This window comes from Passer domesticus, chromosome 2 (genome assembly GCF_036417665.1).
Source record: "Passer domesticus isolate bPasDom1 chromosome 2, bPasDom1.hap1, whole genome shotgun sequence".
Taxonomy (NCBI): domain Eukaryota; kingdom Metazoa; phylum Chordata; class Aves; order Passeriformes; family Passeridae; genus Passer; species Passer domesticus.
In genome coordinates this window covers 72767190-72795157 of record NC_087475.1, presented here as the reverse complement: position 1 = coordinate 72795157, position 27968 = coordinate 72767190, and the positions used below count along the sequence as shown (strand labels likewise).

Genomic DNA, 27968 nt, shown 5'->3' with positions numbered 1-27968 from the left:
GAGTTTGAACCCCGCCTGGGACAGCGGCAGCCCGGTTACCTGCGGCAGAGCGGGCCGGGCTGCGGAGCGGTGCGGGGCGGGCTCGCCTCCGCCTCCCCTGCGGCGGGGCCGGGCCCCGGGCCGAGCTCGGGCTGGGCGGGCAGGGCGCTGCCCGCCCCGCTCCCCCCGCCAATGTCAGCGGGGACTCGGGCTATGCGGGCATCTCCCGAGGAGCCCGCTTCCCGCAGCGGGCGGGCGCGGTATATTTAGCATCGCGTCGCTTTATTCCTCCCCCAAAGTTTCGCCCACTTATTTATTTATTTGCCGGCGAGCGCCGCGCTGCCGCAGAGCAGCAAGAGCCGCTCCGCGCCGTGCCGAGCGCTGGAAGCGGCTCGGTATTGCAGCAGGTAGGGCTGAGCGCTAGGACCGCGGAGAATCCTTCCAGCAGCAATCAGGACTACCTTAAACCCAGCCCAATGCCTCTTCCTGCGCCACTCTGCGTGCTGGATGGAGATCCACAGTCAAGAGCTGCAGCTCAGTGCTGGAGTACAACATTTCACAGGGAGCCCTGCAGAAGCAACACCTGTTTCGAGCCAGCCAAGAAAGACACAAGCACTTGTATGTTGCTGCTTTGCTTGTGGATCGTCAATAATCCTAAACCAGTGGACATCTGCTGAGCCTCCTGAGAATTCTGGATAATAGATTTGGACGTCAAAAGTTTTTTTTTTCCTTTTTCTTTTTTCCATTTTTTTTCTTTTTGGATTTATCTCAGCCAACAACGTGAGATTTCCCCCCTCCCCCTTTGCAGGATTCATGCTGATGTATGCAGTCTGTTATAGAGTAAAAACAGCGCATGCCTTTCTGGAGTCAGAATCCATAAATCCTGACGTAGCCTGTGCATCTTAAAAAAAAAAATCCCTATAACGCCTAGGTATTTAAGTTGCTATGGTCATTCTTATCTTAAACCAAATGGAGAAACTACGGATTTTTTTCTCTATTACAGTTGGATGGGCTGAAGACCGTATTGCTTGCTAAGAGCTGGGGATATATGCATTTATATAGATATACACATCTATATGTTTATAAATATGTCAGTGTGTGAGTATAAAGTGGTGGTTTCTTAGACTAACTGGTTTGACCTTGAACCTGTACCAGTCAAAACAGAATATTACTTTTATTTATGCATTTAATGGATTGAAGAAAGAACATTTTCTCTGTAACTGCGCTAGGGAGGGGAGAGGAGTGGAATATACCTAATCTTATATCTCCTGGGTTTGGCACCATCATTATTGTTTATTCTCATTCTCTAAAAGCAGAATCTTCTGATGGCTCCCTTAGGTGAAGTTGGGAACTATTTCGGTGTGCAGGATGCAGTACCCTTTGGGAATGTGCCCGTTTTGCCGGTGGATAGTCCGGTTTTGTTAAGTGACCACCTGGGTCAGTCTGAGGCAGGTGGGCTACCCAGGGGGCCTGCGGTCACGGACTTGGACCATTTAAAGGGGATCCTCAGGCGGAGGCAGCTATACTGCAGGACTGGATTTCATTTAGAAATCTTCCCCAATGGTACTATCCAGGGAACCAGGCAAGACCACAGCAGATTTGGTAGGTATTTTCCTTAACCCTTTAGTGGTCATGTGATGAAATAATGGGGCAGAACTGCGGGCGGGGGGACGGTGGGGGGTGCGAGGCGGGCGGGAAGGGGGGTTTGTGTTGATGGCTGATCCTCCGAGGGGAAAAATGAATGTGTCCGGGGGTGCAGATGTACACGAGCGGCACCACCGCGGCGGAGCAGGAGCCCTTGCCGGGTGCTCGGTAGCGATGTTTGTGTAGCCCCAAGTTCTGCTTAAGAGCAGACGCGTACTGGGAGGTGGTGGTGGTGGAATTTTTGCTCGGGACGTTTCTGCTGAATGATTTGATTTCACGAGTTTAAAGGGTTTTTAATCATTAACCACCACAATTTAAAATTCACCGAGTTTCCTGGAGGGAGTGGCTCTCGTCCTATACGCAAATTGACGAGGGCTTTTCTTTCGTTTTCTCTGCCGATTACCTGCCCTAGTAACTGCCCGAATTGCACACCCTCTCTGGTTCGCTGCTCGGCGAGGATTTAGCGGCAGCGCACGCCGACCCGCAGCCGGGCTCTCCGCCCGCCCGAGCCCGCACCCGCAGCCGTGCGGCAGTGCCGGTGACAGGCGCCCCGGGAAAGAGGGAGCGCAGGTGGGGTCCGGAGCCAGCCGACAATCCTGCGCCAAAACCTGCCTTTCTCGAGCTGTGTGGCGTGTCAGGCTGGCAGCGAATTTGAAAAGAGCGTTCCCTGGGTTTCCTTTCCAGGGGACACTATTTGTGACTCAGCAGCGAGGGCTGGAGGGCTGCTGGCCCCGGCCGCTCCGGAGAGCCTGTGCATGCACACACGCACACATGCACATGCACACGCGAGTCCTGTGGGCCTGGAGCCTCTCTGCTGCCAGGGGTCTCTTAAAGGCCCGGCAGATCGAATGTATGAAAGTGACTAAAACAGCCTGACTCAGCTGATACTTTGGGATTTTTTTATTTTTAAGGAGGGGTGCGGAGAAGATGCCAGGTTAGCTCGCCACGCTCCCAGTTGTTGGAAGGAGTTAACTTGTGAGTGAACCAACCTGACAACACTTAAATTCGGTCGTAAAAACAAAGTCCTGTGTTGATTTTTTTTCTCTCTTTGTATTTTAATGCCAGATGTTGAACGATATCTAAGCTGCATTTTATGGCTTTGTGAGGCTATTTAGATAATGCCGGTGTTGAAGGAGATGATCTCCAAAGGGCTCATAAGGGAAGCGGAGAGGGAGGGACGGGGGAGGAGAGGACTGAGGCTCTCGCATGGTCGCAGGTTCACCCTCCATCCCCCTCCATCCGCTGCTCCCTGGCACTCTCACGCTGCTCACAGGCTCTTCCTCCCTCCCTCCCACGCCGCCCTCCCGCTGTCTCAGGGGCTGGGCGCGGGGTGCGGGCAGCGTCGCGGCTCTCCCGGGGGCGCAACATCCACGCTTCCTGGCGAGAAAAAGTGCGGAAAGTGTTTAAGGCAGACGCGTAGCGAGGGGAACGAGGCGGGCGGAGGGGGTGGGGGTGTGTTGCAGCGAGGCGTTTTCCTTGGCACGGGCAGGCGCCGCGCGTAGCTGCCGAGCCGCGGCCGCAGGTTCCCTTGCGCGCTGCGGTGCGGGCGCGGCGCGGCGCGGGCGGGAGGCGCGGAGCGGGCCCGCAGCAGGTGTCGGGCGGCGGGGGGCCGGCCGCCCGCGGGGCCCCGCCGCCCCCGGAGGAGGGCCGCCAGCTGTTCCCTTCGCGGGGCGGCGCTGACCACATTATTCGCGGCGTCTATTTTTAAAAATGGCTTTCCAGCCGCAGTTGTAGGAAGCTGACAATTCCGAGGGGCAGTTCTTCCACCCCTTGCAGCGCCTTGGCTTTAAATAGATTTTTTTTTTTCCTTTTTGTCCTTGTCGCTTTGATATCCCTCTTCCCCCCACCGGGACGCGCCTCGGTGATAACTCTTTTCCCCATGCAGCGCACCGGCGATGCCCCTGCTCGCTCCGGGGTTGGGAAGACCGGGCACGGCTAACCCGTGGCATGCCTAGGGGCTCCCGGCTTCTTTGCGAGAGGGAAGGGGATCTCGGTACTTTTGTATCGGTGCCGTGACATTGCTGTTGTGTTTGCCGGAAGGTCACAGAATAGCCGGTGCTATTTGAGTTTTGGTGATGTTGAAGTCTTCTGATGATCCTGGGGAGGTCTGCATCCCAACTCGGAGCTGCCCTGGGGAGAGCGGGCTCACATGGTCTCCTGCGAGCGTGTGCGGGAAACCTGCGTGCGCGTGTGTGGATGCGGGGGTACGCGTCAGGAGGAAGTTTTTCTCCAGGAATAAGGAGGACAAAGAGAAAACCCCGGGGGCTGCGCGTAAACTCCTCTCTGGGCTCTGCCCCGTGGGAATCCCCCTCCCCGCACACACCTCTGGAGAGACATCAGATAAGAGTAATTCTTTTGTGATGCTATGTTGGATGTGTGCCTATTGCGTACAATGAACCGAGCCATATTGTGTGTCTATACTCGCCCGGTTCTGAGAGCCCTGGCATTTCGCAATTCCTGCAGCAAGATGTCCATCTCTAAAAGAAAAGCTCCCCGGGAGAACCCGGCTGGGTCCCCCCTGTAATGTGATCTCAGGTGATCAAAGCCTTATCTCTCCCGGGTCACAAAAGAAATTTTTTTGATGCAGTCTCCTTTAGTGTAGGGCATTGGCTAGACAGTGGAGTCATTGTAAATTCAGGAACTCTTTAACAGCGGAGAGGCGTGTCTCTGTGCGTCAGCACAAGTACTGCATGCACAGCATTAAAAAAATAGGAGCATGCAGGAAAAGGAAAAAAAAAAAAGCTTGTCAGCAGGTGACCTCCGCTCCCCGGGACCTGCTGCTACAAGGAACCGCTGCGTTCATCATCTGCGGGAGCCGCGCAGCCGCCCGCCCTCCCGCCTCCCGGCCCGCCCTGCCTGCCCGGGCTCAGCGCCGGGAGGGCGCGGGGGCGGCTCCGGACGGGGGTCCCTGCGGCTCCCGCCCCTCCGCCGCTGGATGCGGGTGGGCGGGCCTGCCCCCGCCCCGCGCTGTCTCTGGGGAGAGCCGGCAGACCGGGGCGGGGCGGGGCGGGGGGAAGGTGATGCATGCGGGGAGGGCTCTGGCCCCCGGGACTGGGAATCGTGGGCCAGGTTTTAGGCGGAGGGAAAGGCGCCGAGCAGGCCCGGCAGTCTCCTCCGCTATTGAGCGTTGCGGAGGGGAGGGGATGAGGGGCGGGCAAGGGCGCTGTGAGAGCCTGAAACTGAAGCAGGCCCTGCTGCCTGGGGGTGCTGTGTCTGTCTGCGCTCCCGTCTTTTAATTGGCATCATGTGGGGGAGCGGGCGGGGTGGTGACAGCTGCGACAGGCGGGACGCATCCCGGCGGAGCGCTCGGCCCCGCGTGTCTCCGCGCAGCCCCGCACCGCAGCCTCGGCCGGCGAGGGGGGCCCAGGGGAAGCCCCTTCCCTCTCCCCATCACTGGCTCCTTCCCTCTCCCCATCCCGGCGGCTTCTGAGACACGAAGGGCTCCGCTTCCCTCGCCCCGCTGCTCTCCGCGGCAGCCCGGGGAGTGGACAGTCCGGAGGGTCCCCCTCCGCTCCCCCTGCGCTCCCCTTCCCCTGGAAGCCGTACAAAGAGGTGGCCGGCAGAGATGCTTGCTCACCGTCTTGGTTGTCACAGATGGTCTGTTGCGGTGCTAAGGGAAAGCTAAACCGCTCCACTCCATTGATACAAAGAAAGCCAACGTATGTGTAGCCAGAGACAAAAATGGGAAAAGAGCAAACCAGCAACAACATGAAACTGTGCAGTTACAGAGGTGTTCATTGCCTAAAAGCTAAGGAAAATGCTTCTGTGGGCCTGCTCTTCACCAGAGCTAAGACAGATAAAAATTAAAATTTCACTTTAGTGAACCGCACACCTCCTCTCACCTGTGAGCGTGTCAGGAGAGCAGGACAGCAGCGTTTATGTCAGGCTGGTGTCCTGCACCATTCAGCATGGTCTGAGTTGGATCATGTAGAAGAAGGTGTGTGAAGGGCTGATGTGGACATGTAGGAAATAAATAGCTTCCCTGAAACTTTCTTCCTATCCTTGTGAAGGAAGCCTTTGAGCATTTTCCTTAATAAAACCAGTTCAATGCAGTGAGAAGAAATTCAGCACCCCATGTACTGAGTTATTTCCTCTCTACTTCTCTTCCCTTCCACATTTTTAGCTATAAATAGGGCCCTAGCTTTCAAAGTTTGGAGTTGTCCTGATTTTCATTTGATATAGCCTCATTTTGAAGAGGATTGTCTATTTTAATATCTAGTTCAGGTCCTGAGTACTATCTGTGTATTATAGACACTATACAGTGAAAATATGCACAGAACTGTGGGACAAATGCAATCCTTAAACTGGCAAGGCTTCTGTAAGACTGGATGCTTGGCCCCAGATAATCTCATGAAGGACTTAATATGGCACATAAAAACTTGCTGTGAGTAGGCTTTTGAGTATTTCAAATGAAGAAGTTTCTATTCTGATCTCAAATATGTGCATGCTCTTTGCCAAGTACCTTAAATTAATTTTCTGCACTTACGATAGGACATGACAGTGCCTTTTTTGTTCCTTTGATGCACTAAGCAGCATGCATCCAAATATTTGAAATGATGACAGCAATTAAAGACTACATTTGGACTGATATGAAAAATGCCAGACTCACTAATTTAGCCATAGTAGTGTTTAACACACACTTAATGTAAGATTTCAACTCAGTTAAAATTGCTTGGTAACATGTATCAAGTAATATGATATTTTGGTAAAAGCTTTAGAGAAAAAGCCGTACTAAGAAACCTGAAAGTATTGCATGTCCAGATATAATGGGAATTTTAAAATTGTTTCAATGGATCAATTGTATCTGAGATACTACATATAACAGCGTGCTGCCACTATATATTACTTAAATAATTACATAGTTGCAAAATATTTCCTCCCAGTATTTTTAATTTGTGCAAAGGTAGAGAATAATATAAAATGCCCAGGCCTTAAAAAAGGGTTATCAAAACAATAATATTGTGGTGTTTATAATGCTGAATAATATATAAGGCAATGATCAATAATCCCTTACAGGGAATACTTTTCATCTTTACATTAGCTTGGCTATAAATTTTCCCTATTGGCTTCAACTTGTGCTGTGTTAGATCTCTGCAATTCATGCCTGCTATTGATTAGTGCAAAACTATTTTGTGGGAGATGTCAAATTAATTGTTAAAAAAAGCCACGAAAGTGCTTTTTTATTGGCCACGTGAGGCTCAACACACACTATACTGTTATTTCATTATTTCATGTACATATAATTTTCAATAAGCTTTAAAATAGTTATACAGTGTGCTTAGACATGAAAATTCACATAATGTATTGAAAATGTTACTCTGTGCAGGACACACCTTATTTTGTGACTCAGAAAGCAGTGTAACACAGCAGCATGCTTCTGAATGTTGCTGGATAACTTCCTGTGAGATCATTACAGTCTTAGATAAGCACTCCCAAATAGGCAGAAATGTCCATTTTTTAACACAAGATTCCTAGACTTAGGCCAAATTTTGCCAGTAGCATCCTCATTGAAGAGGTAAGCAATTTGCAGGGAAGGCTGCCAGAAAATCCCCAAACCCTCAGAACCAGATGAGCCAATACTTGATACAGATGTACTGTGCCACATGGATGTTGAACCTTGGAGATTTGCAAAAGCAGTGCTTCTCTGCAAAGTATTCTTATTTTTAAGTGAACAAATGTCGGTGTAAGGTTGCTGTTATTTGCATGGGAAAACTTAATCATGTACACACTATTACACTTAGGTGTAGCATGTTTTCATGTCTGAATTTTAGCTGAGTAAATAATAACACACCAGAGAGAATGGTTACTATCTAAACAGAAATGCATGACACTGGACTATACTAAGGATTTTCATTTCTCACGCCTCTGGAAGATCATACTGTGAGTAAATATTTCCCTGTATTTCTGATTCATTGATGTCTCAAAGGACATCTTTTGGTTCCATCTGTAACATTGCTTTATTTCACAATTCTGATTAAAATGTATTTTTTCAATTTATTTTGCAAGACAAGTTTCATAGGTTCCTCATTCATGCTAATTTTGGCAATCTAAAAACTTTTTTTTTCTCTGAATGTATTACTTGCTGTGCAAATCAGAATATCTGAGCTTAAGATATGTGTTTAGGAATGATGAGAAAGATTGAGAGCAATCTTTTAATTTGCCACATTAATGCTGTCTGCAATGCATCATTCTAACAAAGAACCAATGTACTTGAAGTATTGTATATTAATTTTGTCCTCATCTTCTTCCAAACAACTCAGAAAATGGAAAAAAAGCCTTGAAAATAGCTGCTTGACACTCAGGGATAAGTCATATCTAGGAAAAAAAAATCTTTCAATGGAAACAATGCATACATTGTTTGTTCTTTCCTTCATTTCATAGGTATACTGGAATTTATCAGTATAGCAGTGGGCTTGGTCAGCATCCGAGGAGTCGACAGTGGACTTTACCTTGGAATGAATGAGAAAGGAGAACTGTATGGCTCGGTGAGTTCCTGCTGGCCTTGGGCAGCTATGATCCTTACGTTCTGTGGGGGAAATGCTAGCTCCTACAAGCTCCCACTGCACTATGTGTGTGTGCTGTATGAGCACTCTTTCTGCTCTGAATATATTGCAATCTAATTCAAAACAAGACCCTGTGGGTGACATAATGAATGTGGGAGAGGGAAAAGGTGACAAAATCAGGAATGAGTAATAGTGCAGATGAACGGCAATGTAGATACAAACAATAGAGACTGATGGCCAGACCTGGTCACTGAAGACTAAAGGATGTACTATAAGATTTGTAAATGTCTCCTGCCAGTGGAAACCTAAATCCAGACAAAGTGGATTCCTTTTGTGTGTAGGCAGAGAGCTTTCTAGGAATTGACAAAATAAGGTAGAGGGGGAGGCAAAGGGTGGCATATGTGCATGAGAGAATGAGAAACAAGAGTGTGACAGAAGTTATAAAAGCATAGGAATGAGAGCAAGAGGCTTGGTGGTCTTGTCCTGAAAGTTTTGCTGGTGCTCCCTGAGGGATGGCAGCAGGAGTGAGTAACGGGTGTGAGGGAGGAGTAAAACTTTTTATTTCAGATGTGGGAGTTTGCCAGCCTACCTGCAGCTGATGGGTGACTGTTCTTGGCAACATGGGCTGTCTTCCAGCAGAGCAGAGAGAGAGTGTGTGTGTGTGTGTGTTTGCATGTGTCTGTATGACGTGGCTCTTACCTGGGACTATTGGAGGCATCTGATGTACAACCAGCTTCATACCCTGGGTAGATCATGGGCAGGTTCATCTGAAATTTGGCAGATAATTCCCCAGATGGTAGAAGGCAAGCTCTTCTAGCAGTAAATATCAACCTCCAAAGCTTACAAGGACAAGAGAAGCAGATGTATTTGAGGGAAAGGATGGCAGGATTGAAGGGTAAGAGAATATCTGAGGCAAAAGTGAATATCTGAAGTGAACTGAAGCTCTGCATTCATAGGGGTTCATTAGAAGCAGAGGAGAACATTACAATGGTCCATTAGTAGTGTAAATGTTGAAGAGAAACACTCAAAAAGAAGTTAAAGTGATAGAGAAGGAGTTTGAATGTAATTGAAAACACCTGTGTCACAGGGAGTAGCAGTAATGGGGAAAAGGGTGGGGATGAGAGTGAGAGTACGAGAAAACAAGAGATGATGGTTGTGAGTGGGCAGGTGAAAACAGAAGGGGTAAGAGGGAGGTCCAGCTTCTATATATGTTATCCATGTAGAAATGTGAGGAAAAGAAACCAGGAAAGTCCAGCAGAAGTGTTTCCATAAGGATGTCCAGGTTCACTGATCTCTTTCTAGCAGAAATTTGTGTGAGAGAGATGAAGAGGATTATCTTCTGAACAAAGAGCAAGATAGGTGAGGAAGCCATAAGATACAGATAATGACAGTGTATGTGGAAGGCAGAAAAAGAGGTGGTAAAATGAGGGGTAAGGCTGGGGTGGAGGATGAGTGGACATGGGAGAAGGGGAGATGCAGAGGTGGTGAGAGCCAGTGAGCGGGAAAGGCCAAAGAAAAGGGATTTAGCATAAATGTCAATATGGAGGAGGTAAAGTTTGGAATGATGGAGAGGGAGTGAGAAAAGTAATTGATGCAATGACAGATGTAAACCTGTTGCCTGTGAGGAGCCAGTTCTCATAAGTCATAATCCTTGTGCAGCTGATGAATGTGATAAAGAACTAGCAAAGTACATGAGTACATCAGGTTCAGTTAGGCAGCAAAAAGGCAGAACAACAACATATGAATAATATGAATCAGTAATGTTGATAATCATCAGTAAGAGTAATTGTTTCAACATCTAAACATAGTGAATCAGTTACTCTGCATTTCAGATATTCTGAGACAGGAAATGTGGTTATTGATAGAGCTTAAATACATAGACTTGGGAAAGCAAATGTTACATCACTTTCCTATGCAATTTATGTTTTGTATTTGCAATATGTTTGGCTGTCAGAATGAATTAGTCAAGATAATATTTGCTGAAGAAATATGCACTAGAAATTCTTTGTAAATTAGTAAGCACACTGCATTTTAAAATAGTTGTTCCATGAACAGGAGTTCTAAAGGAGCCTGCTTTCCTAAGGAGTTGTGTCTCGCAGTACAAGGCTCGAGTTTCTCTGACATTCTGTCCCTGCAATAGCACAAATTCCCTAGCCTTTTGTGTTTCTTTTATGGAGAAAGGGACACTGTTAGCTGTCCATGCTCACCAGACTGTCAGTTTGTAGGGGTTACATAGCTCACCACTCCCAAGTGGGATGTGCAAATAATTTCTCTTCTTTACCCTGCCTCTGATTAGTTGAAAAACTGATAGGAACTTAATTTTCTTGAAGACCTTTGCCTTCTAATTGAAACTGGTTGACAAGCTAAGGAAAGACAAGCAGGCAAATGGATGTTCAGCATAATTGGATAACCTCTTTTTCCTAAGAAATGACACTAAAAATATGAAGCCATTCATAATAGAGAACTGGCAATCTCTGAGGCTAGAATGCAAAGTTCAGGTTAAAATCTGATGGATGATATGGCTTATTGTCAGCCTCCAGAGATGGGACATACTAAAGAGTGATGGTAATTGAATTACATTACTTCCAATGAAATATAACCTCTAATGGCTACTCAGTGTGATGATGCTTTAAAGCCTTGTCAACACTAGCAATCCTAGTGCCTATATTTCAGCAACTGTCAGCTCCCTTAGAAACACTGAGATAAGCAGGCCTCAGAGCAGATTTTTGTGCAGAATTGGCTGGACATTTTTAAGTGACAGTGTTTTGCTTTTGGTTTTGGTCAAAAAATGCAATTAATTGAAAATAAAGTTCTCTGATGGGAATGAATTTGCTGCTTGAACCACAAGAAAGGCACAATCCAGTACAGAATTATCTCTCTGGCAAAGTAGAAGATCAGGTTAAAGAGATTAGTTTTGAGACTGATGTGTGTTAGACTGTGAAAAACTTAATCAGTTTTTCTGCATTAAGCAGACCAATCTCTTCAGCTGAACTGTTCTGTAGCACCAGTAAGCTGCCCCTGTGTTGCTGCACTGTGAGGTGTATCCCTCTGTCCTGGTTTATTCCCTAAGGGCTGTGAACAGCATCAGCTTTGTCACAGAGCAGGTACACTAAGGACACTGTGGCTGTGTTTCCTAAGATGGGAAACCCACACAGAACTGAGTAGTTGAAGAAATACTTGGTCTTGCTCTAAACCAGCATTGGGGATCTAAGTAGGTGCTTAGATTCACAGCTTGTGAGGCATTCAGTACTTGGCACTATTGGAATGCATGCCCTGTGTCTGACACTATCATATTTATATTCTAATTACTGCATGAAAAATACATTAGGCATGAACCAAATCAGTGACCTAAAAGACCTCTATCCTTCTATTTTTCTATTTGAAACATTTGACACAGGAAGATTTTTTCTCAGCATAATTGTTGTGCCACTGGAGATGGGACATATGGCAAAGCAGAGCAGCCAGGGTGGGTCATTGCTGCCAGTTTTCGTGAAAGACAACAGTAAAGGCAGTTTCAGCATATCTTGATCCAGTCACATTCCTCTTGGCCTTCTCAAAGTTCTGCTTTCCTCATAGATTAGCTGCCTGACAAGCTCTTCCCACCTCCCCACTCTCACAGGGGGCAGTTCCTGCTGCATTTTCTGGTTGGAAAAGCACAGTGCCTCTCATGTTGCTTTCAGGCAGATGTGTAACATAACGTGGCTATTCTCAAATTCCTCCTCATGCCATGGATTTAGCCAGGGGAAGCTGAAAATACATGCACATGGTGCTGCAGAGAAACCATTGGTAGGTAGCTGACAATGACTTGGAGCTTGGTTAGTGACAGCAGCTTTCCCTCCTGCCTCATCTGTCCCTGCTTTCCCTTTACCTTGCCTTTCCCTGGCAGCCTGTAGCTATGACTCATCATGTTTCACAGCAGCTACTGTGCCTGTCACTGGAAAGGAGGAAAAATGCAAACTACAGATAGGACCCAAAGGGGGTTAAGACAAGACATGGAGACCTTTTCCTTCCCAAGTGCCAAACAGCTTTTGCCATCATGTCTGGCAAGGATGTCAGCAAATGTGTCTTAGCTGAATTCCTCAGGGCCATGCATGGAGGGAGGGAGGTCTTTCTGATCAGTCCCACAACCTTCATGCTTTTATAAGCTGTCCCCATTGTCATGCTGCCCTTGGGAATATTAGCACTGCCACCCACGTGGCAGGCTGTGATGTGTCCCTACACCATGGGTGCCCACCATTCCCACTGCAGGCTGTCCTCTGGGGGAGTTCTGTGCTACCTCCAAGCAGGAACATGGAACACCCTTGCCTCAGATGCCCTGGTTGTCCTGGGCTTTTCTGCAGTGGAGAGCTGTGCTGTTTCTGACTGCTGGCGTGCCCACCTCACTGATCTCCCACAGACACGCACCTGCCCCATTCCTCTCCTCAGACTGATATAAAGAAAAATTTTTTTGGTGGTGTGTGTGATGAGGCACAGGAGCAGGTTGCCAAGAGACACTGTAGATGCCCCATTGCTAAAAAAAACTCAAAGCCAGGTTGGACTGGGCTCTGAGGAAGTAGTTGAATATGTGCATTGCAGGGGGGTTGGACTGAATGAGATTTAAAGGTACTTTTCAACCTAAACCAGTCTATGAAATGTTGGTGCCTCCACTGCTCTTTGTGCCCTTGGCAGGTGGCAAAAGACAGCTCAGGTTGGGTTCTCAGGAGGAATATTGGTAGTTGCAAGATCTGGAGCAGCTACCAGGAGAGCTGTGCAGGTGGGGAGAGGAAGGCAGGAGTGGAGATGGAGGAGTGGTTGAGGAAGGGGAAAAGAGTGCTTGGAAGGAGAGCTCAGGGGAGCATACAGAGCTTCATTTACTCACAGAGCAGCTGGGACAGAGCTGAAGAACTCAGATCAGGAGCCAGGGAGGGAAGTTCCACACCTCTGGGTTGCAGACTTACAGGGTGTGTGCTGCAAGGTGAGATGTAGGAACGCTTTTAACAGGGTCATAAATTGCTGACCTTCAAAAAGTGAACTGAAAGCTTGATCTGGGAGACTAAACTTGCCTTTTGCTCCTAAAACACTGGGGAGAGGGTGGAGGAGGAGAGGGAGAGAGAGAGTACTGTCCTTGAAGAAACATGTTTTCCCAGTAAGTGTGCAGGGAGGTGACGATATGCCTCTTTATTGTCCCAGCAGGGCTGCACCTGCAGTGTTTTATGCTTTTGTTTGGGTCCCCACAGTCCTGGAAGGGCTATGAAGCTACAAAGACTGGTGAACAGAATTTTTTCTGACAAAAAAAGGACAATTTGTCATAGTTTACTGAAAATGGCTTGGTGTAGGCAAGGATTTCTTTGGCTGCATTCTAAAAATATCTTTTATGTTCCCGTGCAAATAAAGGAAGGGAATTGTTCAGCCCTTCAAATGGTAGGTCAAGGTGCACGGAAACAACATGAAGAAAAAAGCAGGTTGAAAGTGCATGTTGCTAACAGCATTTGGACCAAGTATATAATTACTACAGGTATTTAAGGACTGGATAAATAAATAAATTACCCTCCAGTACAATCACACTTTCCTTTTAAATACTTCTGATCTAAAATGATTCTATATGTTTGAGATGGATTTTTAAAAAAATAATAGTCTGGATTATCTGTTCTCAGTGTCCAGGTACTACGGTTGAGGTGAGCCTGGAAACAGGACAGTTTCAGTGCACGATTTTTGGAAGGAGAATTAAAAGCAATTTCCTTGAGTGAAGGCAGAGACTTCTAAGCTCAGAGTGGTCAAATCCCAGGAGGGATAATGGCTGTGGCACCTGGTTTAACACCCTTCTGCTTGTGTTATTATTATTATTATTATTTACAAAAATAAATTGCCTTCTGGTAAATGGTATAAATGGAGAGACAGAGGGTAATTCCTATGGCAGCTGGCTTGTAAGGAGTGGTCAGGCTTTCTGCACGAGCAGCTTGGCTCAGGAAAACCTGGCACTCCCATGATCAAAAACCCAGTGGTGTCTTTTACTGATGACAGCGACTCGTGTCTCCCTGGGTACATCTGCTTTAAGAGGAGACTGCAAGAAGCAGGCCTGTACTTAATTTGATGGGCAAACTCTGAAGAGGCCCAGTTCAAAAAGGTGGTTATGGCTCTGAATGTGAAGGAAACCTGAAACTTTGTCAGAGATGCGGAAATCCTGTGGAAGTGGTATCCCAGCAAGGGTGAAACTGCGTGTGAGGATTTGAGGATTGTGAGTGCTTGGCACAATCTGCAGAGAATGGGAGTAGGGCAGGTTGAAGAAAAGATTGTGTCTTAGAGATATAGAAGCATGGGGATAAAATGGAAATTGATGCAATAAAGCTGATTTGGGCCCTGAAAGATGTACTAAAACTCTTATAAGGTGAAAAGTTTTTGAGCTATATACCTGGAAAGGGAGCAGAAGTCTTTACCTACATGGTGTATTCAGACGAGAGTGTAAATGCCACACAGTTTAAATGTGGATGCCAATTGGGCTAGCCCTGTTTCTGATAAAGTCCTTTGGGTGGTGGCATGTGTCTGGGGAGTTCCCTGTTGGGGGATGAACAAAGGGAGCAGGGCCAGCCAACACTGCTGCTGAAAGAAGTGGTTATTTTTCCTCCAACCATCCATCCCCTCCCTTTTGCTGGCACAAGTGTTTCTTTGCTGCCTGGGGAATTGAAGCACAAAACTAGAAAACAAATCTGACCAAGAAAAAGGGCTTCAGCCACAGTGGTTCCCTTCCAGGTCACTGGAAGGTGCAGCACAAAGGTGGGAGGAAGCCCTGGGTGAGAGAGCGTTTGCTTCCCTTTGCAGGTGTTTTCCAGCCTGGAGTGTGTGTGTACCTGTGGGGCTGTTGGTTTGTGTTTGGCTGGAGGGCTGTCAGTCTGCCTTGGGATGTGCTTGGCACATTAGGAACATCCTTTTAAATGGAAGAGTAGAGGAAGTACATGCATGATGAGTTTACTGAAGCAGAATAAATAGTTTCAGGCAAGCATAGTATTTTATTTTTGGTAAGAATATCTTTCTCTAGAAATGGAAAATAGTTAATCTTCAGGGCTGTGTTAGGTATGACCTACAGAAGAGAGTATTTGTTACAGTGAGTAGAATGAGTTTTATTAGAAGACTTGTATGATAGATGGTGAAAACTCTGAAGAGAAGACAGCAATGGGGAGTGCTGAAAGGTATTAGACTGGAGTGAAGCTATTAGTAGAGTTTTTATGGATTGGTCCCTGGACTGATTTTATTCCCTGGTTTTATTAGGAACATTAAACATCTTGTCATAAAAAGGTAGTGGTGTGTTATTGAATTTTTTTGCAAAGCTGGGAAGTATTTTCAGCACAGGAAGCAACCTCACAGAAGTGAGGCCTAAAATATTTACACATGAGGAGAGCTCTATCCCTGCCACTCCATACAACACTAGGAGGATCCACTCTAAATGCAAAATTCAGTTGGTCACTGTGTTAGAGAAGATTAATTGAAACCAAAACAGGTACAGAAAGGGCATGCTGTGATGATCAGAGGGATGAAAAGACTATCAAATGATTGACTCTAAAGATCTTGACTTACTTAGCCTGCAGAATGAAAACTGAGAGGGTATGCTCTTACTCTGTGTAAGTACTTTGAGGTGTAACACTAGGGAGGAAAAAAAAAGTCCTTGAAATAGAGTACAAGAATGAATTCGTTTGAATGGGTCACAAGAAAGCTTAGGCTGCATAATGAGGAAGATTCAGGCTGTGAGGAAATTGGTTTTTGAGCTGTCCAGAGGGATTTTTGAAGGGAGGTGTAGATGAGACGTAAATGCTTTCTCTGCACTGTACAGTAGGAAACAGCTTTGTGACTGTGGACATTTCCTTTGTGGAGGGTGTAGATCTGAGAAAAGTCCATATACTTGAGTTACCTCATCTACTTCACCCTTGCAGATAACCAATCTTAGAATTTGGATGTGCAGTTTTGCTGAAAGCTGGGTACTGTTTAATGGTGTTCCCTACAAGCACCAGCATGGGGAATGAGGCAGAAACTGCAACGTGCTCAGCAAAGTATGAAGGAATCTATGGAACAAAAAAGTCTTTTGAGATTTGGGTACTGGTGTCAAGTCTATGGTCTTGCTCAGAGGACTTAATTTCAAATGCTAACTAGGTCTGAAGATAATTTTTTTTCTGGGAAGAAACCCTCAGTGATCTCCTTGCCTTGGTTGATCTGGGACAAGAAAGTATGAGTAACTGCTATATAAATTATGTGTGTGTATGTTTGTGCATATATATATGTGTACACATGCATATGCACACACATGTGTGTGTGTATATAAAAGCTAAGCTTTGGTACAGTAAGATCCTACTCAAACTTAATTTTAATGATTTGCTTTCCCCTAACTAAAAGGGTCTGAAATTTTGTGTTCTCATGAAAATAGGAGGCTAGAGGTGCTGCTTGAGGAGGCAGCCAATGTGACCTTGCAGGAAGCCCCTTCCAGAAAGGGCAGTTCTGATTCCCTGCTAGTGCTGCATGTTTCTGCTTTCTTCCATGCTCCAACACTGGCACTCATCTGACCTGTCAGGAGATCAGTTGAGGGATATAAAGCCACAGGAAAATGTTCAGCTTCCTGAACTGGCTTGCTGCCTGTTTGGGCAAGCACTAGGGCTCAGTGGGAGAATCAGGTGCGGTGTGGGATGGTTGAAGGGTTGAGAACCACGCTTTCAACAGCAGGGAGTTGTTAAAGTGGCATAACTGCATTGCAAACCCAAATCATACCCAGCAAGTAAGAGCAAGACATCTTCAGATTCTTTTGTTTGCAGTTGTGTGGTTGCCCATCACTGCAGCCCTGAGCCTTTCTGGAGCTGGCTGTGTAATGACACAGGGGTGTGAAAAGGTTCAGTGTCTTTCGTTGATCTGAGAACAGTGTGTTGAAGTGACATGCTAAAAGCATCAGCAGCAGTGACATACTGAGATGTGCTTGGGGATTATTCAGTGTATCAGATAAAGATCTGATGCGCTCTGTTTCTGATTCAGGAGCCAGTGGTGTGTGAATGTGGTGCTCTCTCCCACTTTGCCATTCATCATTTTCAAAGAGAGAGTAGAAAAAGTCGGCCCTGTGGGGACTTCATTAGGGATTTTGACTAGGTTGAGATTTGTTTTGCAGTTTGAACGTGCTCAGGCTGATTTGGTGATGTGCAGTAATGTGGTTCATTTTTGTCGCATTCAAAAATCTTAAGAAATAAATCTTGTTATAGTGCAAATCCATATTTTCCCCTTCTATAAAGACCTTTTATTTCTTTTTAATTTCTTTTATACTGGCAGATATATGATTTGAGGATAAAATTTTATATTTGTGTTCCACAGGCTGCTGCTGAGGTAAAACTTGTATTCTAGTGTGGATGCTGCATACTTTTGAGGTCTGGCCCAGGCTGTGCATCTTTAATCTGATAAATTTTGCTCTTCAAATTTAACACAATTATAGAGGCAATTGTGACTCAAGAAAAATTTTGACTTGATTCTATTATGGTTGAAATACCATTGCCTTCAATGGAATCAGGATTGGACCTGCTCCTGTAAAACCACCAATTAGTTTTATGGTTGTGTCAGCAGATCCCAATCAAGATAAAAGCTGTATTGTATTCATCATTTTTAAAACCTAAATCTAGAGAGAGTTCCTGCCTATGAGAATCTGCAATCCAGAGGCAATCTTTTAACATGTAATCTTACTTTTTCAAGACAAGGGGGATTTTGTCCCGCTGGTGCATTTGTTAGGACGTCATATAGTGTATAATCTGAACTCAGAACAGAAAAGTTATTGGAGAAGACTTCAGCAAAATATTTTTATTTTAGAATACACAAATGTTGTAAAGTTTAAACAAAATAGCAAGTTTTTTTTTTTTCTTTTTTTACTTTAAAAAACTGGTTTCTTTGGAAGATCCATGTTTGCAGGTACCTGGAAGACCAACAACCTGGTCTTTGAGCTCTTCAGTCACTAGTTCTGTCGAAGTTATTACTATATATCTTTTGGGTTTTTTCAGACAGAAAGACAACTTCTTTAATCAAAGCTGAAATTAACTGCATGACTGAAATTTTACCATTGAAAGACAGGCCCACTGGTGTGCATGTGATGAGTAGGGGTCTCGTGAAGGAGCAGAGCCTCCAGTGTTTCCCAAAGGCTTGGTCATCCATATCACCGACAACATAAGTCATGGCATAGCAACACCAAAGATGTGTGGATTTTCTGAGGGATATTAAGGAAATACCCTTTATTCTACTCAGAAAGCAAGATACTAAAATTATGTAACTAAATCCAAGACTTTGTGATGGGATTGCCCCTGGGAAAAGGAATGGGGGAAGTGTCCAAAAAGTGACTCCTGGAGAGGCTGTTTGTGTGAAGTGTTTGCCAAGGGAGGGGGCACTTCTGTCTGTAAAGGGAAGTGTGACATCTTTTCTTCAGCAGCAACTGTTTGAAATGCTGGCCTTCCTTCCTGTCCAAACAAGATGGGAAATCAAAAGGCCTCATTTTTAAACAATTTAAACTGAATAAGCAATTGAGCCCTGCTAGGTAAAGATCATAGTGTGCCAATCCTTCACTGTAGTGCCCACCAAAGCACGTAGTTTTTAAAATTTCTCTGTGAAGCTTGTTGGTTTTCACGACCCCAGTGGATATGTAGCATTTCAGTGAGGATCTTTCCAAAATGTGATGCTGTGTTTATTTGATGACCCCTGTCCAGAATGACAATATGATCAGTAATGTCCTTGTCCTCTGAGCTAGTGCCTAGCTGATAGCTTTGCATAAAATTAATGGAAAAATATAGAGACAGGCTTTTGTTCATCAGTCCTTGACCAAATCATCTTGCTGAAAGAATAAAACATGGATTACTTTTATAATGTACATTTATATCACTACATGTGTATAATAATAATTTGATCTCGGTGGTAAAGTGTTTCATGAAGGGTCCTGAGCATTCTGCTCTTTTTATCATGGCACCTGGTAGCTGAGAGATGAGGTGCTTATTTAATGGTGGATAAATCCAATTTGTGGGGTACTCACTGAATGTAGAAGCTCATGCAGATTAAGTACTTTTTATCCCTCATTTTACAATGTTTTTTGGCTTATGAGTTTAGCTCACTCAAGCAGCACTTTCTGCTGGGATCTATTTGTCCTTTAAGGCTGTGTTCTGTGCTTAGAGAATCGCAGAACAAGGCAAAAAAAATACTGACAAAACACTTTGTTCCATCTTAGTTGGATTTAAGGAAAGCATGTTTTATTTACAAATCTCTGTCTGGGTAAAACCTTAACTGGTATTCAGGCTAAAATCTGTGTGTAGCTGTAGGGTGGCAGCCCTGCTTTGACATACAGGTTGTCTTTTGATAGAAGAGAATTTGTGGGGTGGGGAGCTGGGGAAGGTCAAGTTACAGCTTTCAGTAAATCTGAGCGTGCCTGAAATGGTTCTTTTAATGTCTTAAAATATTTGTTGCCTTTTTATCATTGCAAAGCTGATCCATGTTCCATTTAAGCTGACGGGAACCCTTCTCCCATCTTCTTTAAAAATTGGCTCTGGCCCCTGTATCAGATTGCATACCACCTTGCTTTCTGATTCTTGGAAGGGTTCAGCCAAGCATTATGAATTAGATGCTTAGATAACATTGATGACTGCAGTTCTTTATTGTGCCAAAGGAATCAAAAATAAATAGAGGTTAGAAGTGTGACTAGTAAATGACACAGTGTGGCCCTGGTTCTGCTGGCATGGAAGGGAGGGGAACAGACCTGCTTGTTTGTTTATTTTCTAAGAGTCGACTTTGTCCTGGTCCTGCTCTGTTGTGGTGTGGAGAAGGAAGCTCGTCAGCTTCCAGAGAAAAGACACTGTGACAGCTTATGTAGCCTGAGATATGTCCCTGGAGTTTTGTCAAGACTTCCAGCAGCATCATGAGCAGTTCTTGGGTGTTTAGGTGAAAATGAGTTTTCATCTCATGCACTTGGCTGAGCAGATATAAACTGAGCCTTTGTGATCTTGAAGCATGGCTGTTGATGGGGCTCCTATCCTCAGGCACAGTGGGGTTGCTCGTCTTTTAATGATTTCATGTCCAAGGAGGGCATGCTTAAAGCTTGACAGATGCTGCAAACCTGAACTCTCAAAGGAGAGGATATCAGTAAAACCAAGAGCTGAGGAGCTGGCAGTGGCAAAAATGGATGGAGGCCTAATTGGCATCTCATCCTCCTGCAGCTCATGTCAGAAGAGCTCTGTAAACAGCCCTGGGGTAGCAGAGTGCTCTGTGCCAGCCTGGTCTCTCCCCAGAAGGTTCTTGATAGTGTGGAGAGCAAGGGAGTGGGAGAAGAGCAGCAATGCGACAAAGGGGTGAAGCAGAAATCCCTCCTGCACTGACAGAGTCCTGGGATTTTACTGTTGGTACTGGAGGCTGCTTACTTTGTTCAGGATGCCCTGCTTTTCTGTTGTCTGCATCAGGGCACGGAAGTACCACAGTGTCTGCATCTATGTAGGTGCTGTGGCTTTTGGCAATCATGATCCCAAGGGGTTCAAGTTCTACTGGGTCTTGGGATTTTTACAAGCTTTTTGTATGAAAGATGCTGATCTTTAAGCACCATTATTGCTTCTGCATGGCAGCAGCACAGAACAGTCACACTTGATTATTATTTTGTAAGTGGGGATTGATGTATAATAAAAACTTTATACAAATTAACTAAGAGGTTTAGGGGAAGAAAGTAAGATGGATACTGGATGTACTCTATGAGAGTACAAGGTGACCTCAGGGAGGGAGAATGCAGTTGCCTAACTGTGGTTTTGCCAGGGACACCTTGCCTGATTTCCCCCATCTTATTTAACGTGGAAATATGGAATATTTCCATTCTATGGAATATGAAATGTGTATCAGTGGCAGCATTGGTGCCTGAATGCTTGTCTCTCCTCTGGCCCTGAAGGCTTTCCTTCTGTCTGTCTAAAAGGCTTTTGGAGAGCTACTGACACAAACACAAAAAACCAGTCAGCTAGTCCTCTTGGCAGACTATTTTTTCCCCATTTTTTTCGTGTTTTGTCAAATTATCGAACAAAGCATTCTGAAAAGAGGCTGCTTGGAGAAACTCATCAAAGAAAGCTCTGTGACACTCACCAAGTCACCCTCACACTCACACAGTGTGCAGGGCTTAACTCACACTGTGGTCTAATTTGGAAAAGAAAGTGGTTCTGCTTGGACACTGGTATTTGGCTTCTCATTGTGGCTGGAGGTGGTTCACCCAGCCAGAAACTAACAGGCTTGGCATGAGAGTACAGAAAATGCCACAGCAAATGCTAAACTAGACCTTTATTTATGACAGCTCTGGATGAGTGTTAATTATTAGCTGAACGTAGTGTGTTCTAGAGGCTGTTTGCATTACAGCATGGGAAGGGCCAATGGCATGTAAAATGTGTGTGTTGGTAGGCAGAACAGCAAAGCAAACTGCTTCAGAGGACAAGAGGCTTTTCTTTGTTTCCCTTCACTAGATATGCAGTTTTTAGTAACGCCATGTAGCCATAATGAGGGATTTGCATGAAATTACTCAGGAGATTATACATATAAACATGACTTTTATTAAGACAGGTTGGATTAACAAGGTGTTAGAGTGCAGCAGGTATATAGGAAGTGTTGACTACATCAGATATATTTCTTGTTAGTAGTTGTTTGGACTTCTAGATTAGGTGTTTTCTTGTCTCTACTGAATCAGCGTAGCAGTTTGCAAAAGGGAAAACTACACATGGCATAGAACAGAGTCGTTTACTTGGCATGAAAGTTACTTGCTGTGATTTTAGGAATGATGGTCTGAAGAGGCTTTCTTTTGTCACTTTACAAAATAAATTGAAGTTTTAGCTCCATAGGGTTATAAGAAAGAAAGAAAGAAAGAAAGAAAGAAAGAAAGAAAGAAAGAAAGAAAGAAAGAAAAAAAGAAAGAAAAAGAAAGAGTATTGATGTGTTTTATATAGGACCCTATGCTGTTCTTTCAAGTACCAAGCTGCACGGATGTCTTACATTCTTTAGAGTCATGAAACCATTCTCTGGGTAGCATACATGTGTTTTATGTGTTTCTACTTATTTGAAATTAACTACTTCGCATGGATAGCTATTTTAAAACAAGCTAGCACAACTTTCATTTTGATGCCTGTAACCATGCACTTTATTAATTTGGAATCTGACTTTTAATCAGTCTGCCTGGAAATAGAATAACATAATTATTTTTTTCTCTTGTTAGAGGGTGGAGAATGTAGAAAGGGAAAAGGGTCCTGAGCTTGCTAATACTGACCAGCCATTAGCAGTTTTCTAAATTCAATCTTTCTTGGGGTTTTGTCTTTGTGATGTGTGCATCTTTGTACAATTCAATTATTTGAACATTCTGAGTTAAGTAACAGGTTAAAAAACCAAACAGGTGAAGTGTGGAAATGTAGCAAAATGAAAATCAATCACTTTGTAGTTGAATACTCTATGAACAGCTCTCACAGAAAACATGTGGAATGTGGTGCAACATCTGATTTATATAATTTTGAGGTCACCTCCTTATTTGGCCCTGAATTAAATGATTTGAGCAAGGCAGGCAGCCTCCCCTTTCACAGGAATGCAGGTTACTTTCCATAGCTGTTCCAGTTGGGTATGTTTGGTATTTGTGTCAGCTTTCGACAAAGATGTCCAGCAACTTTAAGTATGGTGCAAGGAAATATTTGCACTGGAAAATTGATAGAGAAGTCAGTTGCTGGAATAAAAGTATGCAAAAATTGCTGTATTGTAGGGCTAAATCTTGCTCTTCAAATGTGCAGAGACGGATTTCTAAAAGTCATAGCCAGAAGGAGAAATGTGATCAGGAAGCACCATATCCTTTCCATACTGGGAGAGTCGGTTTTCAGCCAGACTTTCCCTTCCTAAGATGGTGAGACAAGAGGGGGTGTTGGCAGCATGGACCAGCCTCACCCCTGTGTTATGCTCAGTCCTGGCTGGAATAAAGACATGCATACTTACAATGAGAGCATAAGGTATTAATGCTATGTAGGGCTGTGGTGGTGCATCGTTTAGGGGTGGGCTCACCAGGGTTAGGCTAATGGTTGGACTCCGGGATCTTAAAGGTCCTTTCCAGCCCAAAGGATTTTGTGATTCTGTATAAATGACTATTCTGGTGGATGTTGATTTCTGTCTCTCTTGGTACTAGATGAAACATCATTGTAAGGCTCTCCCAGGGCATGGGAAGAAGGATATTATGGGATTTTAGTGTCCCACATTACTTACAGGACCTGATCCAAAGTCTATCAACACTGATTTACTCCAATGGTGTCTGACCACAACCAGAATTTCTAAGTCTCCTAGAAGGAAAATGTTTGACTGTATAAAGAAATGATTTAATTTCTTTTAAAGGGTGATTATTAATGTCCCTACTTATCTGATCCCACATCCTGATTGCTCTGTCATGTTCATGTTGAAGTATTTGCCTCATGTTTATATATGAATTTCTGAGAATTTTGAAGAAGGACAAAAGAGATGTAGCTGTATTGTAAGTGAATAGAAACTTAAAATAGGATAAGCTTGTAAAATGAAGATTGAATTTGTGAGCTTGAAATCCATTTAACTCATCCAGAGTGCAGTACAATGCAAACTTCCTGATTCAGGGTCTGCTAGTTATGTGTACCACAGCATTGTCATGATCCATCAAACCTGCCAGATAAAGGGAGACTATTTTAAAATTTCTCCTTCAGGGCATGGGGAAGTAGTTCTTACAAAGACAGAAATTTATGATGATGCTAAAAAAAAATGCAGATGAAGTGAATAATTAATGAATTCACGACAGGACTGAAATATCTTCCTAAAATGCTGCTATTTTTAGCAGGGAGTTCTTCTGCAGTGCTTGTCATGTGATCCTATTGCTTTCTGAGAGCAGAAAAACAATTTGAATTAGTTTCTCTTTCCCCATGGACTTATATAAGTCCAGTATATAATAACCCTTAGCATCTGAATCTGCCTTAGGACAAACACAGATGATTTTAAACTTCATGCAAAATAAAACACTAATGAAATCTATACTTAAGGATAATCTCCTCTGCAGCAGATTACCTTTTATAATAGTTTGTACTTCTGAGGCTGTACAAGGGGAATACTGCAATGGGTGTAACTGGCAGCTGCTGCTGGTCTGGTGATGCTCAATGCGGCTGCGGTTTCAAGCTGGCAAAGGACACAGAGGCAATTATCAATAGGAGGTTGCAGCATATGGCCCACAGATAAGGGTTTAATGTGAACAGATTTGTGCTTCTTTTGCCTATAACCAGGTAGACTATTGCTCTGTTTGAAGTACTTTGAACTAAAAATGTCATAGTCAGAAATTACTGTAAAAAAAGCTGTCACATCCACAAAGGGATATGGTCACTGCCATAGTGAATTTTCTGGTGTTGAACATGAGAAACCAGGTCCTGTCTGGGATTTCTTCTTCCTGAGTGGTAATGAGGTACCCAGTGACCATTAAAGGGGATATCAGGAGCAGCTTACTTGCTGCCTTTCTTGCCTACTGGAATTTCCACAAATTTAATTTAGAAGAACCTCCCAAGTCCCAAACCTTTAGGTGTTTGGGAGGGCCTGAGGAGGACTCTGTCTCTGCAGCTCAATATCCAGTTTGTACAAGTGCAGAGGGATGTTGGCTTCCTTTCTCCATTTGCATGGAACTGTTTCCCCCACATGGGATAGTTTCTGGGTGGCTTCTGTAAGGTATATTACAGCTCCTTGGACCTTGATTGTTCCCAGCCCAGGTGGGCTGCCCTGGGAGCAGAGTGCTTGCCACACAAAGCAGCAGTGAAATACCTGGGCTGAAGCACATTGGTTTGGGAAAAGGTTGTGAGCTGAGTCTCAAGCAGTAGAAGTGGCCCCAAAGGCATCTGCAGCTTTGAGAAGCTGAAGCTTTGGTGATGGTAGACCTTGGGAAGCTCCTCGGTAAAGTCATGGAAGGTGGTTTCTTAGGGGTGCTTGAGCTGTGGCTCCTTAGTTGTGTGCAGGCACAAGTTTATGGCTTAGGTGCCATACATACTTTGCTGCATCTGGGCCTTGGTCTCTGTTTTCCCATCTCCATGCTCCAATCTAAAAGAGATGTTTTAAGATTTAATGTCTGTAAAACACGTGCATTGTATGGAGCTTTGTAATAATTAGAAATTGATCCTCAGCTGGAAGCTGGATGTAGTTGATTGAAATGAGAACTTGTTATGAAAAATACATTGAATTATCACTATTTTTTTTTTCTTTTGCCTGGTGAAAAGACTATTTTCAGGCTTATTTTTCCCAGCTTTCCAGCAGCTCTCCCATGATCACCACCTTTTTTCCCAGTAATTTGAATGAGTCCTTCCTAAAATGAATCTGGTTATCAGGTGTCTGTATTTTAAGCACTTTATTAAGCAATTTTTTTGCAAGCAAATTTAAGCAATGTTAAAGATGTAGAAGGCAACACACAGACTGAAGAAGTGGGTCAACTGGAAGGAGTGGGATTCTGTGGTGGCAGGTGGATCTGATGAGCAGCTGATATCCTCAGTGGGTCCTGTCCTCAGTAGGATGGGACACAAGGAAAATGCTGATAATGCAGACCTGGAGGGCTTTTCCTTGCCTACTTCATCTCAGCACACAGGGTTCACGTTCCTGTTGGGTTGTGGCTTCATGACACAAATAGTAAATCAAATGAAGGGTAGCAAATTGCACGTCTTTAAATTAATGAAATGCATCAAGTCTCCATGAGTTGAAAAGACATAGAGATTTTAAGACTGTAAATTTTGTAACAGCCCTGCAAACTGGTTCTAGTTTCCTTTATTTATATCTGTTTGTTTGAATGCCTGCACTCACCATTGGTACAGAAGTCCAGTGAGGTCTTGTGAGCTGCTTGGGAACTATCAGAAATGAAAAGTATCTGTTTTCATCTTTGTTGTTACTGTATTGATTTGGGCAATGAGGCTTTGAGAGTCATTTTTGCTTAACACAGGATTATCCACCCTTCTGACTGCCTCCTGAAACACCCAGCAATACAAATCTTCATAGCTAAAAGTGGGAGAATTGAAATAGTTTATTCTGCAATTTATTGAGGAGATACCAGTTTCAAGCCATTAAAGCAGTGATTCTTTAACAAGTAGCTTATTTTAGTGGCTATCTCCTTACTGCTCTTTCTTTTCTTTCCACAGGAAAAATTAACCCAGGAGTGTGTATTCAGAGAGCAATTTGAAGAAAACTGGTATAACACATATTCATCAAATCTATATAAACATGTGGACACTGGAAGACGATACTACGTTGCGTTAAATAAAGATGGGACTCCAAGAGAAGGGACTAGGACTAAACGGCATCAAAAATTTACACATTTTTTACCTAGACCAGTGGACCCTGAGAAAGTACCAGAACTATATAAGGATATTTTAAGCCAAAGTTGACAAAGACAATTCCTTCACTTGAGCCCTTAAAAAGTAACCACTATAAAGGTTTCATGCGGTGGGTTCTTATTGATTAGCTGTGTCATCACATCAGCTCCACTGTTGCCAAACTTTGTCGCATGCATAATGTATGATGGAGGCTTGGATGGAACATGCTGATTTTGTTCTGCACTTAAAGGTTTGTCCTCCTGGAGGAGAGCCTATGCCCACTCGCTTGATTTAGTACGAGAGGGAGCGCGAGAGAGTGAGTGCGAGAGAGAGAGAAAGGGAGAGGATGAATGGGAGTGAGAGCGCGAGAGAGGGGAGCCGAGGGGAGGAGGAGGGTGAGGAGGAGGAGGAGGAGGAAGGCCTGATGCATGCTGGGGAATAGACACGCTTTTAAATTTTTGATCAGTTGTACTTCGTCATATATCAGCATAGCTGCCATACTTCGATTCATCAGGATTTCTGGCTGGTGGCCTGCTCAAGTGTACGCTGCATTTACAAAGGCATGGAGGGTGCAGTCTTACTTAAACAAGAGACTTTTCAGTTAATTGCTCTCTGGGTCTCACCCCACTGAGTTTAAAGCAAAGACCTCTTAGTAAAAAAAATAAAAATAAAAAGTTAAATTTATTTATAGAAATTCCAAAGGCAACATTTTATTTATTTTATATATTTATTTATTATATAGAGTTTATTTTTAATGAAATATGTACAGGCCAGATAGGCATTTTGGAAGCTTTAGGCTCTGTAAGCATTGAAATGGCAAAGGCCACTATGAACCTGTGGTAAATTCATGCAAGTAAATATAAAGGTGCATGGATAAAAAAAAAGCCAACAATAAAAAAGTAATAATAATAAATTCTAGTGACCCTCATGTACTAAAGGCGACAATCTCTTTTGTGCCCGTATTATTGTACAAGTATGCACACCACTCATGACACTGAGTCCTCACTCTTCTGACTGCTTGTTTCATAGCTTACCCCAGAGGATTAAAAAAAAACCTGGGTCTTCAACTTTTTTTTATGTGTCTGTAATATTTCCTCTCTGATAAAGTGACTTCTTACATCATTGTAAATTTCACAGCTGTGGAAAATATAGGGGTTGGAATATATTCTACTTGTTAAAACCTATTGCAGATTATACCAAAGCTAAATGATAAATATGCTATTTTTTTTTCTTAAAGAGAATGCCAGAAACAACATAAGTAGTACCAACAACAATTATACTAATTTTAAGATTCCACAAAGAACACATAAATATTTCAGAGGGCAAAAACCAGGTTAACAGGATCACTCTTGTAAACATGTTTATTTGTGCACTTGACTATCTACTATGAAATTATACAAGTTCCATAGGGGTCATTGTAATACCTTTTATGGAAAATTGCTTTCAGTGTGAACTGTCATAATACATGATATTAGCACCCTTCCTAAAGTAAAACTTGCAAAATGAAACTAATAAATCTCTATCAATAATGGCAAAGAGG

At 44.0% G+C, this 27968-nt stretch overlaps 1 protein-coding gene across 4 annotated transcripts; it reads left to right on the top strand.

The window, feature by feature from the left end:
- Positions 1 to 341: 341 nt before the first annotated feature.
- FGF9 (fibroblast growth factor 9) lies at positions 342 to 27968 on the top strand. Of its 4 annotated transcripts, none has more exons than XM_064409245.1 (3): positions 342 to 1581; positions 8005 to 8108; positions 26255 to 27968. In XM_064409245.1, exons 1-3 carry the CDS (start codon positions 1305 to 1307, stop codon positions 26498 to 26500), a joined length of 627 nt encoding a protein of 208 aa, XP_064265315.1. In that variant the 5' UTR covers positions 342 to 1304; the 3' UTR covers positions 26501 to 27968. The 4 variants fall into 4 exon arrangements, with proteins under 4 accessions (XP_064265315.1, XP_064265318.1, XP_064265316.1 ...); XM_064409248.1 differs by lacking the exon at positions 342 to 1581 and adding an exon at positions 2575 to 2598; XM_064409246.1 differs by lacking the exon at positions 342 to 1581 and adding an exon at positions 2828 to 3013.

Excerpts from the sequence above, each read along its gene's own strand:
- FGF9 (XM_064409245.1), top strand. The coding sequence starts at position 1,305 with ATGGCTCCCTTAGGTGAAGTTGGGAACTATTTCGGTGTGCAGGATGCA. Across the intron at positions 1,582-8,004 it reads GCAAGACCACAGCAGATTTG|GTATACTGGAATTTATCAGT; the intron begins GTAGGTATTTTC and ends TTCATTTCATAG. Across the intron at positions 8,109-26,254 it reads AAGGAGAACTGTATGGCTCG|GAAAAATTAACCCAGGAGTG; the intron begins GTGAGTTCCTGC and ends TTCTTTCCACAG.